At 37.7% G+C, this 13,321-nt stretch overlaps 1 protein-coding gene across 2 annotated transcripts in view; it reads right to left on the bottom strand.

The window, feature by feature from the left end:
* The window catches only part of LOC126195819 (nidogen), a 342,884-nt gene that overhangs the window by 36,960 nt on the left and 292,603 nt on the right, over positions 1-13,321 (bottom strand). For both annotated transcript variants that reach the window (XM_049934458.1, XM_049934459.1), the window contains 3 exons: positions 11,469-11,597; positions 7,408-7,536; positions 1,315-1,532 (listed from right to left, as the gene is read on the bottom strand). In XM_049934458.1, coding sequence (XP_049790415.1) covers positions 1,315-1,532; positions 7,408-7,536; positions 11,469-11,597 — 476 coding nt within the window. The remainder of the gene's footprint in view (positions 1-1,314; positions 1,533-7,407; positions 7,537-11,468; positions 11,598-13,321) is intronic.

The following is a 13,321-nucleotide window of genomic DNA, read 5'->3' as shown; positions in this document are numbered from 1 at the left end:
ATGCACGTCCGCATGTATCCCGTGCCACTCAACGTGCTCTAGAAGGTGTAAGTCAACTACCCTGGCCAGCAAGATCTCCGGATCTGTCCCCCATTGAGCATGTTTGGGACTGGATGAAGCGTCGTCTCACGCGGTCTGCACGTCCAGCACGAACGCTGGTCCAACTGAGGCGCCAGGTGGAAATGGCATGGCAAGCCGTTCCACAGGACTACATCCAGCATCTCTACGATCGTCTCCATGGGAGAATAGCAGCCTGCATTGCTGCGAAAGGTGGATATACACTGTACTAGTGCCGACATTGGGCATGCTCTGTTGCCTGTGTCTATGTGCCTGTGGTTCTGTCAGTGTGATCATGTGATGTATCTGACCCCAGGAATGTGTCAATAAAGTTTCCCCTTCCTGGGACAATGAATTCACGGTGTTCTTATTTCAATTTCCAGGAGTGTAGATGGAGACCACAATTTATTTTGGTTTTATGGGAGATATTCTCACAAGATTCTTCAGTAAAACTACATAAAAACATTTATACTGTTATTTATAATACATGGCATGCATGAAAGCACAAGTGAACCTGATATGTAAAATAATCTTCTTGCTGTAAGAGAAGAGATAATTGAAGGATTAAAATTCTGCTGAAAACTTATATATGGACAGGTCCTTTTTTTTAGATAAAAATGTATTAACAACTCTCTGTCTATCTTCAAGTAAGAAATATGGAAAATTTGAAAACATTCCACAATTCAACATGTAGCATATTCCAAATCAGTACAGGACTCACATGGTGAAATGCAGCTCTGAAACTCCTTAATTTGAAAAATATCAAAAGGAAAATTAATTTGTGATAACTATGAAATTATGAGACAGAATAGCTGACCAGTACTCAATTTCCTGAAGACAAAATTCTTAGAACTTCCAACAGACACATTTAAAAGAACAACTATCACAGCTTTTGGAAATACTGCTTCCTCCCTTGTGGAGGAAAGAGTATTTGGAGATGGTTATAAAGTGAGGCTGGGTCACTCAGACCTCCAGGATGAGAGGGACCCACTTGTTAGCAGGAAAAGGGAAGACAAAGACGAAGAGGGTGGCACAAGAGACATCTGAGCGAGAAGATTAATTGGCTGCTAACTACTGGTTACCCCCATAGTATCCTCCTATTGACTACCTCCAACTTGCCATTGAGAATGCCAACATTTGCTCTATACCTTGCCAAAGTGCAGCACATGGATGGCCAGTACATGGATGCCCATTTATTTAACTATTTAAAAGCCAGTTTTAAAATTACATAAAATCACTTTTGTCTGCATCACCGACCTGTCTGCACTTGCAGCGGTATCCTGCTGATGCCTGGTCATAAGAGCAGTCAGCTCCTACGCCACAGTTGTTGAGGATGTTACATCCAAGTGGTTCAGGCTGGCAGTCTGTGCCATCACCCACAAAGCCAGCACTACAACGACATCGGTATTCACCAAGATCACCATCAAACACACATCGTGCATTGTAATGACATGCCTCCTCACATTCATCACCACCTGTAACATACTACTGTAGTTACATCAATGAAAACAATAAATTTGAGAAAATATAAGGTAATTGTATAGATAAAAAATCTAATCACCAAGTGGCAGCAGGAGAACACACATATAAAAGGTATTACAGTTTCCAAGCTTCCGGAGTCAGTGGTTCCTTCTTCTGGCAGAAAGGTTGAAGGGGAAGGAAGAGGGATGAAGGAAAATACTGATGAGGCTTAGGAAAGCTTTTCCTCCTCATCCTCTCTGGTAAGTTTCCCTGATGTGGGGCTCTGTATGACTTTTCCAAACTCTACCCCTTTTCCTAAACCTCACCAGTACTTTTCCTTCACCTCTCTTCCTTCCTCCTCAACCCTTCTGCCAGATGGAGCCACTGGCTTTGAAAACTTGGATACTTGAATACCTTTCTATGTGTGTTCTCCTGCCAATGTTTAGTGAGTAGATTTTTTATCTACCCAGTTACATTATAGTGCTGTAGTCAGTAATTAATCTATCAGCTTTATGCACATAATGCAGTGGAGAAATTCAAAATTTTGATTATATACACTGACAGAAAAAAAAATTGCAACACCAAGAATGAGTTGTGTGACATAAATGACACTGGTAGGCATGTTTCTGCATCTGAAAGGTGATGGCTATTCAGATTTCACACCAGTCACTTAAGGGTGAGGATGCAAATCAGATTTGCTTTAAATACACACTGAAATGGTTGTGAGTATTTTTTACCTTTGAGACTGGATGTGGTGAACTGATGTTCATCAAGAATGCCTTTAAGGTGGCAAAGACACCATTATCAACACCTCACTGAGTTTGAATGAGGTCATGTAACAGAGGGCTACGAGAAGATGGATGCACTTTCAGTGGTACTCCAGAAATACTTTGCACAAATGTAGCTACTGTACGTGACTGCTGTCAGCAGGTCATGAGAAGAATGGTTACTAGAAGACTGGGCTCCAGATGGCCACGTGGCACTACCAAGAGGGAAGACCATCTTGGTCGATGTATGGCTCTGTTGCATCATACTGAATCTGCAGAAGCAATTTGAGCAGCAGTTGGTGCCACAGTGACACAAGGAACTGTTACAAATTGGTTACTTCAAGGACAGCTCCAAGACAGATGCCTTGTAGCACACATTCCCGTGACCCCAAACCACCACCATTTGTGACTTCAGTGATGTCAAGCAAGAGCTTGTTGGAGGGCAGGGTGGATGTCTGTAGGGTTTTCTGATGAAAGCTGGTTCTGTCTCACCTTTGATGACTGTGTGTTGGTTAGGAGGAGGCCATCTGAGGAACTGCACCCAACCAGTCTCTGTGTGCTACACACACTGTACGTAAACTTGGAGTTATCATCTGGGATGCAGTTTTGTATGACAGCAGGAGTACTCTCGTTGTTTTCCCATGCACCCCGGCTGAAAAATTGTATATCAATCTGGTGATTCAACCTGCTGTGCTGCCATTCATAAACAACACTCCAGGGGGTGTTTTTAAACAGCATAGCACTCGTCCACATATTGCTGTTGTAACCCACATGCTGTACACAGTGTCGAATGTTGCCTTGGCCTGCTCCGTCACTAGATCTGTCTCCAGTCGAGCACATATGGGATATCATCGGACGATATCTCCAATGTCATCCACAAACAGCATTAGTCATCCCTGTACTGACTGACCAAGTGCAACAGACATGGAACTCCATCCCAGCCCAAACTGAAATCTGGCACCTGTACAACACAAAGCATGCACGTTTGCATGCTTGAATTCAACATTCTGGAAGTTACACCAGTTATTAATGCACTGGCTTTTAAGATTTGCATTGGCTTATCTTGTGCTTCCATTAACCTGTGATCTTGCAATGTTAATCACTTAAAAATATTACAGAGATGAATGTATTCCTGAAATTTTATTACTCTACACTAATTATTTTTTGATGTTGCAACTTTTTCTGTCAGTGTATTTTCATTTTGATCACAATTAAATTGAATTTCTATAGATTTTTTTAAGTATCACAACTGACAATTTAAAATCAAAATGAAGGTGTTTTTAATTTTGAAAAATATCAGCTCTGCTATTTTGGCAGTTGGTAAATACACTTCACTTCTATTTGAGATATAACTGAATATTGAGCATAATTTACAAGAGCTTGTGGCTGTTACATATCTAAATGATTTTCTTTATAGAATAATAGTTATTCTCAAACTACAAAATTAAAAACTTACTGCATGTAATAACACACAGAAAATTAATAATAAAAAACCAAAAATGTACACATCTCAAATGAAGTTAAGGTGGCAGAGAGAGAGGCAAGACAAGAGAGGAAGTAATGTTAAACACAGCATTTAGTTTTTCTTTCTATTCTTTTTAACCATCAATTGGTCTCTTTCATAAGTTTTCTATTATCTGCAGTATTTGTCATCTTTCCATACATTTATCTACATTTTCTTTAAAATTCCTCTGAATAAATCACTAATTTCAAGATTTATACTCACGCTAACTGTTGTTACAAGGTCTGATGACATCCCAGTCACATGACATGCCAGACTATTCCAGTTGCTATGGTGACGGGGCATTCTTCCACCAGCACAACAGATATTTCTAACATACTTGTGTGTGTGTGTGTGTGTGTGTGTGTGTGTGTGTGTGTGTGTGTTTGTGCGAGCGCTTGTGCGCTCATGCATCACAGCTTATTTGACTTTCTCAAAGTTCTCTCCATCCTTATTCATGAACCCCTTATTCTAGACCAAATGGTCTACATTATAACATGATGAGACAATAATACAACAATTAATATTACAATGATATTGACATGTAAACACCAAATAACTTAAACTATGTGACATTACAACTATGGTACAGAATGAATAAATCTTAATGATGAGTGAGTAGCAATGTTATGAGTATCTTTGCCACCAATTGATGTATTAAGTTTTCATCAGGTGAGAACCCACAGCTGTCAAGTACTTTACAATATGCATTTTAGCTATCAGCTGTTTTATTTAACCTATATATCATCTACTGGTTTTTGTAATAGACAATTATCACTGGAAGTAGGTAAAACAGAATAGTTAAAAACACATCCCATTTTTCTTTTAAGCTGATACATCATCAAGGTTGTCACAATGAAACCACCCAAGAATGAAACAAATGTGAATGGGCTAGTGTTATTTTTGTTCCATTCTTTTACTGTACACTACCTATTTGACATGAAGCAGTGCAAGATACATTTGTTAGTATTTCCAGGACAGGTTATGATAGTTGTTTGGGTGGTTTCACTGTGATAACCCTGACGTTGTATCAGCTTAAAAAGAAAATGGGATGCTTTTTTAACTGATCTGTTTTATCTTACATCCAGTTATGATGGTCTATGACTGAAATCAGGAGATGATATATAGGTTAAATAAAGCAGCTGATGGTTGCAATGCATTTTCTAAAGTGATAGAGTATTTTGTTTATATAAATATAGCACAGTTCTGGCAGAATGTAATAACTTAGAAGAAAAGGAGACCCATCACCAAATCACAGAAGTGTTGCGTTGTGGACAGGCACATCAAAAACAAGGGAAACTTTACTAGCTTTTAGAAGCAACTCAACCAAATCCTTCTCCAGGGCTTTGATTGTATGTCATTATGCCTGGAAATGAAGGACATCTCACCTAGCTTGATCCTTCCCACCCTTCCTTAAGTGATATTTCATCACCTGTCAAACTTAAATAAAATCCTCATCCAGCCCTGTGCCATTCCTATTCACAGTCCTTTGCAACACGTGCCAAATTCACCCACCCAAGCACATCCTACTCCGGTACAGTCACAGACATTTCCTATACTGTCAGGGGCAGGGAACCTGTGACAGCATCCACGTCATATAACAGCTCTGGTGCAACTACCGCAAAGCATTTTGTGTGGGCATGACCAACAACCAGCTGTCAACCAGAATGAATGGCCACTGCCAATCTGTGGCTAAGAACAAAGTTGACCACCCAGTGGCATAACATGCTGGTGAGTACATGTTGGAATGCTGGTGAGTACACGTTGGGTTTCAATGCACCTACACAGCCCACACCACCTGGCTCCTTCCCTTTAGCACCACAATCCTTGCAACATACCTTTTGCCCTCATAATCCTGGCCTTGTGTGTGTGTGTGTGTGTGTGTGTAAAACACACACACACACACACACACACACACACGTAGCCCGTAACAGACGGGTACCACAGCTGGTGAATTGTGGCACACAATGAAGATGATGTGTACTAGGAGGGGGTGAGAGGGCAGAGGAAGGGAAAACTTGTGCAGAGGGTAGTGGGACAGTGCTTCAGTAAAGTAATGGAGATTGAGGTCAGGATTATGGGGGCAAAAGGTATGTTGCAAGGATTATTCCTGTCTATGTATTCCAGAAAAGATGGTGCTAAAGGGAAGGTGCCAGGTGGTGCGAGTTGTGTAGTAGCCATTGAAACCCAACATGTACTCACCAGTGTTCCAACATGTACTCACCAGCATCTTATGCCACTGGGTGGTCAACTTTGTACTTAGCTGCAGATTGGCAGTGGCCATTCATTATGGTCAACAGCTGGTTGTTGGTCATGCCCACACAAAATGATTTGCGGAAGTTGATTGAACTTTTATTATTTATTTGATTGAACTTTGATTTTGAAGGCTTGTAAACACTATATGTGATTTTGCTTGGGCTATTATTGTTTTTGAAATTTTAATGGTTCAGGACAATGAGTAATGATAACCCAAAAACTAACACAGAAATCGTAATATGAGAATGTTATAATGAATGTAATTTATGTTTGGAAGCTCTTTTATCTTATCTGATATCATAATTATAAGTTGTCTGAATATAATACCTTCTTTAAAAATAAGATTACACTGCTTATAATAGATTCTATTGAACAGGTGATGTGGAGAGTTAAGGCTGGCTAGAACACCACATCATGTGGTGCAATGGCAAGACACTGAACTCACATTCAGGAGGATGGTGGTTCAGACCCTTGTCTGGCCATCTAGATTTTGACCCTTGATAACTTACCTAAGTGGCTTAGGGCAAATACCAAAGTAGTTCCATGGACATTGATTATTTCCTTCCCTAGCCTTTCCCATTCAAAGTTTATGCTCCATCTCCAATGACCTTATCATCAATGGGACATTAAAAACTAGCCTTATTTCCTTTCCTTTTCATAACAGACACAAATGTAAGAGTTAGTGAATAAATTTCATACTTTCCTCTCTGAACTGTCCTAATTAGTACTTCTGTACACCGTTGCTTCTGTCATGCAGTTCTCTACAAAATCAAAATGTTATTCTATGATACACAACACTTCAAACATTTTTGAAAAAATTGTGAACTGGAAACAAGATATGATTTTTAATGCACATATTTCAGATAGCTCTTTATTTGTGAGTTAGTAAGGAAAATTGGACAATATCTTAGAAAAATGATGGTAAAATGAGATGGGAATTATAACTGATGCATAACAAACTGTTTCATAAATACCACATCTCACTTCTGCTCTGGCAACAGCCAGAGACAGCAATCATGTGTGTGCGAGAGGTGTGCTTGCTTGTGTGAACGCATGTATGTTTCTCTTTCCTGATGAAAGCTTAATGTGTAACAGTCCTTATGTTTTGCCTGTCTGGAATTCAGTGTGTCATCTTTATAGTGAGTAGCAAACTATCCTTTTCTTCATATTGTTGATATTCCAAACTGGAGTTTCCATTGTTTAAATTTAATTTTACTGATTTGTTTTAGAATACACTGAGTTATCTCACATAATAATTCACATGTACCCCATAGCTAAGATGGTATATCTCCTTTTCCAGTTTTAAAATAGTTCAGTTTCACATAAGCTTTTTAGTAAATACGAACCATGCTGTCTTTAATTTACCTGGTTTTGGCTGGCAAGAAGAGCCAATTCGAACATACCCAGTACTACATTGGCATTCATTTCGGTTTTCTTGCTCGCTCCACAAGCACTGTGCATTATTACCACAGTCCTCATCTGCTATACATTCATCTGTAAAGAAAGAGCAGCACTGTGAGATCAAATAACATTTCTGTTTAATGTGTAAAACCATTGACTTAAAACAATTACACATTATAATTTTGGATCAATATCACAAAAATAAGTCATGAACTGTCAGAAATGTCACCTTAGAAAAACACTTTTACTATTATAAAATTTAGTGGAAGTCATAATTAATTACACAGCAGTGACAAGAAGAAAGATTTATCATTTCTGTTGTAGAGATTTTAATTTATGGCATTGATGAGAGATAGGAAAAGTTAAAATGACAACTAATGAAGCATAAGAGAGTGCTTTTCATAGGTTTCTGCTATTACATTAACTGTTAGCAAGATGTCAGTGATGCCTATAGCCACATATAAGAATACCTTCTAGTTTTTCGAACTGATGATTCCTTCTTCCAAGTAGAGAGAGAGAGAGATAGGTTGGGGAAGATTAAAAAGAATGGGCAGGTCATGATACACTGATATGCTTAGCAAGAATAGCAGTAATTTGCTATGATGTCAGGGCACTAGTGTTAGGATTGGATTGGATTGATTTGGGGGGAGGAGACCAAACTGCGAGCTCATCAGTCTCATTGGAGTAGGGAGGGATGGGGGAGGAAGGTGGAACAATTTAGGGAAATCAAGGTGGCTGGATGTGAGTCCAGTGTGCTAACCACTGTGCCACCTCGCTCAGTAAGAGCGCTAGGTTATGATGCTTCACCCTTATCAGTGTTGTTCGGACTGCAAAGTATAACACACTCTATTTCTTCCTAAATAAAATAAAAAAATAAACTATTTAAAAACCACTGCAAGCTGTCAGGTTAATTAGGCAAAGTGCCTTTACTGCACCAAGCATATATTTTGTATTGCTGGCCAGTTTTGGCCTTTCGCCATTTTCAGATTTACAGCATTTGCGGTGTGTCTAAGCTAAAAACTGTTTTATGTTATATGGGGGTAGACACTTGTTCTCACAGACACACATGTCAAATGTTTACATACATGGTCCTGCACATCACAACCTGCTTCCAGCATACATTATACAGCACATCACATAAGTAAAAACACTACTAACAGCTAGATTCGTGGTCCTTCCAAGTTCATTTAACAGTGCAACATGTCGTTTTGTTTCCTCATACAAAAACATATTTGATACAAAAACATGGCAAATGTGTATTGTCCAAACACTGTACTCATATGCCAGTTTGCAAAGATTTGAAGATTATCAGCAGGCAGTTACAGCCACATGATCACAGCATTGCATACTTGCCATTAATTATTAACAAAAATATCTCATAACAGTCTTCGAAACTACTTACAACAATTACTGGTATAATCAATTATTCCTTACTGCTACACAGAGCCTTCCAGGTGTTATTTCTGAATTTTTTTTATGTGCCATTGCTCAAAGTGGTCTCTACACTCACCGCAATGCAGAGCATAAAGTGGCACAACATCACCATCCCTCACCACTGCAGTAAAAATCAGTCCTTGTATTTGACTAAAATGTCTATGCCACACAAATCTCAGAACTGTTAAATTTGTTTAAAATACTGTAAAATTGTAGCATCAACAACAATGTTCGCACCACCCTACAAAATAATAAAATCATTTATATTTGTTATTGCTGTGTAAAAATAAATAGCCATTTTACTAAGACTTTTCTAAAATTGTCTCATGCATTTGTTTTCCCTGAAGTAGTACATTAAAATTAACAATTTACAACACTAGTAAAAACACAAAAATCTCTCCTAGACAGAAACACAGTGTTGCTCAGCATACACTGCCAGATTTCACAATGATCAGAACAGTCCCTAGTGTTAATCAATTCACATAGTATCCAAAATACAACTAAAATTGTTAAAAATATTCTAAGTCTATCTATTCACTTAACATTTATATTGGCTACTTTGTCACCTGTTCCTAAATATTTGTCTCTTCCATGACATCCATGGTTTTTCTCTTATCTGCTCTGTGTAAAAATTTTAATGTTTTGTTTATGCCTGACATGGAGTGGCTATTTTATTTCATTCCATCACACAAACTCATAGTGGAGGAAAAAAATGTCCTTACTTCTGTCTGATAAATTAGTATCAGCAACTGATCACAAATAGTGCAAATGTGCATTTTTATCAGAGAAAAAGTAGTTGCATTTTTATCAGAGAAATGCCAGTTGGTGAGCAGGCATTCATGTTACCACTGTCCAGGCTATCAAATCACAGAAGTGTATACCTGGGGTTCCACTCTGAGGGATTAACAATATTGAGCAGTACTGTTCACTGTTACGACATAATATTCAAATTTTTGGAATTTAGGGTAGTAACTGTACTATTTTTCAACTGAAGACTGTTAATCCAACCATGATATGTGCCTTACTTTGTTTCAGATAGCCTTTTGTAATGGATATTTAAAAAAGCAGTCATCACACTGTAGACTGTTTTGAACACCACAGTGCTTTACTAGGCATGGTCCTGTTGGAGGTGGTATGCTGTTGCCTTCCTCCATCCGTTGAACTGACTTACCCAGCTAATTGTAGGGAGACATACAATTTAATGTGGATTCAAACTATGGTGCAACTTGGCATTCGCACATCAACAAACAGTACCAGAAATGAAAGTAGTGATAAGTGACAGGAAAAATCCTAGGCTTGACCAGACCTTTGGAGTTGTAATCTGCCACTTTACTACCGATTCATATACAGGGTGGTCAGAAACAGTCCAAAAAGCTTGTAAGTATGTTGCAGGGTAGATTGCGCTGAGAAATAATTGTTAAGAAAAAAAAATCAATGCATCGCACCATTTCTAAGTTATTTAGCATCGAAGTTAACCAATCAGGCCACTGGATGTGGAAATCCAAGCAGCTCACCAGATACAATTAGTGTTAATTGTTTTCATAGCACAGATGATAGCACAGGAGACTGTTCAGCCGTTGGCTCAGGTTCAATTCTTACTACCATCCCATGTCTAGCTTTTTCAACGCTCTCTTTTTCAGTTTTAGGAAACCAAATGAAGAACGCATTTGGTGACACTATATCTGGAGGGCTACTTCAATCTGTGCAAGCAGTGGCTGATTGACTCACTTCAATGCTAATTAACTTAGAAACATGCAATATACTGGATTTTTTTCCTTAACAGTTATTTTCAGCATAACCTATCCTGCTCTGTGTGTGTGTGTGTGTGTGTGTGTGTGTGTGTGTGTGTGTAAAAGGATAATGGAGCACAAACTGAGCAGCAGCTGCTCTGTCCACTATTATCAACATCTGAACAATATAACTCCAGACTTTTCAGATATCTCTAGTTATTACACTACTCCTGTCATGTTTTGAATCTGTATTATATCACATCTCCCCTGGCTGTGGTATTACACATTCCATTTAGCTTTGTGGTGTTAGATATAATTTTTGTCTTAATTTTTTTATTCATAAATTATTTCTTTATCATTGATAGGCACTCACTTGAGCAATTTTCATCTCTGGTGCCAAATCATTGTCATTTGTTGTGAAATAATTGATGATAGGGAGAGGGAACTGTATCATGTCTTCTAGTAATTGTGGAATAGAGTGGACACAAAGAAAGCAACCTTGTATCTTTGTACTGTGATTGTGAATAAAATGGTGAGTGTCAAAAAATCCCTGGTGTGGACATTACTAAACTATCCTCAAAAATCATTTTCCACATATATTTAAGAAATTCTAGTAGCAGCCATGACTGAAGAATCACAAGGAACTGAATCAAGATAAATATAACATAAATTGACTTTGTTCCTTTTAGATAAATGTTTATCTTATGTTATTTTCGATTTGTTACTTTTCATAGTGTTACAGTTCAAAACTGTTTAAGATTATAAGACAATACTGTTGCATGGAATAATTTGAAGAAACACAAATTGTGTTTGGGACAGACATGACAACTTCAAAAGATGACACAGGAAACAGAGACAGACCTGCAGAAGTACAGTAGGTGCCATCTCCTTGGAAGCCTGGATCACATTTGCAGACATGCTTCCCAATATTTTCTTCATATACACATGACGCATGAATGTCACAGATGTTCACTTCTGCACAAGAAACATCTGAAATAGAAATAAACAATAAATTATGCTCCTAGAGGTATATTTACCCAAAAAAATCAAATTTAAATATATATTTTACATGGTATCTGTGCAAAAAATGCAGAGAAAATAAAGTTACTTTAATATAGTTATTTGCATGATTGATTTTTTCAGCTTTACATTAGAATCATTACCTCCTTTGAAATCCCTAAACTTTGCAGTTCATTACACTACTAAATAAGATAATGCCACATTTACAGATGTTCAGTTATATCAACATTGTTGTTTCAAATTTAATTGATTGCTTAACTTTCTTTTGTAATGCTCTGCCTAACTTTCTTTCCTGCAATGTTTAAATATTCCTTTCTTCATGACAGATCAGTGTCAATACAAGCAGATTTACCTTCTTGAAGGGAACTTTAAAGTTCACATTTGCCTACTGTTTTCAGAGTTTCCTTTGATTTTGCTCTTTTCTTTGTATCAATTAAGCATAATGTCTTCTACAATCTTCCACATTTTCAACATTTAACAGCTTTCTATTCTGATGGCACAGACTGCTTTCATAGCTTTTTGCTCATTATTTCAAGAAATTTCTTATTGTCAGCTAGAGAGGTAATGTCATTAACCAATTTTTCGAACTGAACTTTTCTTATGTACTTCAGTTTCTGTTCAAGATGGATAAATGAACAAAATCCATGCAATATTGATCACATATATTCTTCTGAAACTAGCTACTGAAGTTGAAATATGGATTCAGTTATTTAATATCTCTAAGAGAATACACCTAAAGAAGGGCACATGCATGAGGGAAAAAATATCTACACAAATGACATTAATGGTCAATAATAATAGTGAATTTAAAATGAACTGTGAAATTAACAATCACAATATTGTCAAAACCTATGAAACATACTGTGTGGCACTGTGGTTAGCACTGCTGGTTGGTGCACCATAGGTCACCAGTTCAAACCCAACCACCAGCAATTATTTGATATTTCAAAAAATATCAGTCCTGTAGTGTTCTTGAAATATTGAGCTAGCTCACAAAAGCTATTTCTCTCTTTTTGTTGGAATTGTGTGAAAAATATATTTCGTGTGTGACGGCGCAAAGTGCACTGTGTTAAATAGACCTCTTGGACATTGTCTAGCACTCTTTGTGTGTGCTAATTATTCTGTTGTGTTCGCTGTAGATTTTGTTTGTTCTTGAATGTGCAAATATAGTTATTAGTAAAATGTCCTTTTTTCTCCTTAATACTTATTCAGCTGTGCAAATTCCAATAGGTTATGGGCCCAGTGTGCATTTGGAATAAGTATATCAATAAAATAGTAGGGAGAAAGTATTGGAATAGTTCCAATTTATGTGAAGTGCGAGTTATCCTTACAAGACGACCGCAATTTTTTTCCCGCATTATTTTTCGGTGTTCTTTACGGCAATAAAAAGCAAGTTACCGTTAAGAATGAGTGCGGCACAAATTTCACAGACTGAAAGACTTATAGGTCGCGAAAACTATGCAACCTGGAAGTTCGCAGTAGAAGCGTATTTACGTTTAGACGACCTATGGGACGTGGTAGATGGGACAATGAAATCCACAGATCAGAATTATTCAAGTAAGGATAGGAAAGCAAAATCAAAATTGATATCACTGATTGATTCAGTGAATTATGTTCACGTTGAACAAGCTGCTACAGCGAAAGAAGTCTGGGACAATTTACGAAGTGCATTCGAGGATGGTGGTCTTACGAGA

This window comes from Schistocerca nitens, chromosome 7, assembly GCF_023898315.1.
Source record: "Schistocerca nitens isolate TAMUIC-IGC-003100 chromosome 7, iqSchNite1.1, whole genome shotgun sequence".
Lineage (NCBI taxonomy): Eukaryota > Metazoa > Arthropoda > Insecta > Orthoptera > Acrididae > Schistocerca > Schistocerca nitens.
The sequence above is the reverse complement of the archived record's forward strand: the minus strand, read 5'-3'. Positions and strand labels throughout refer to the sequence as shown.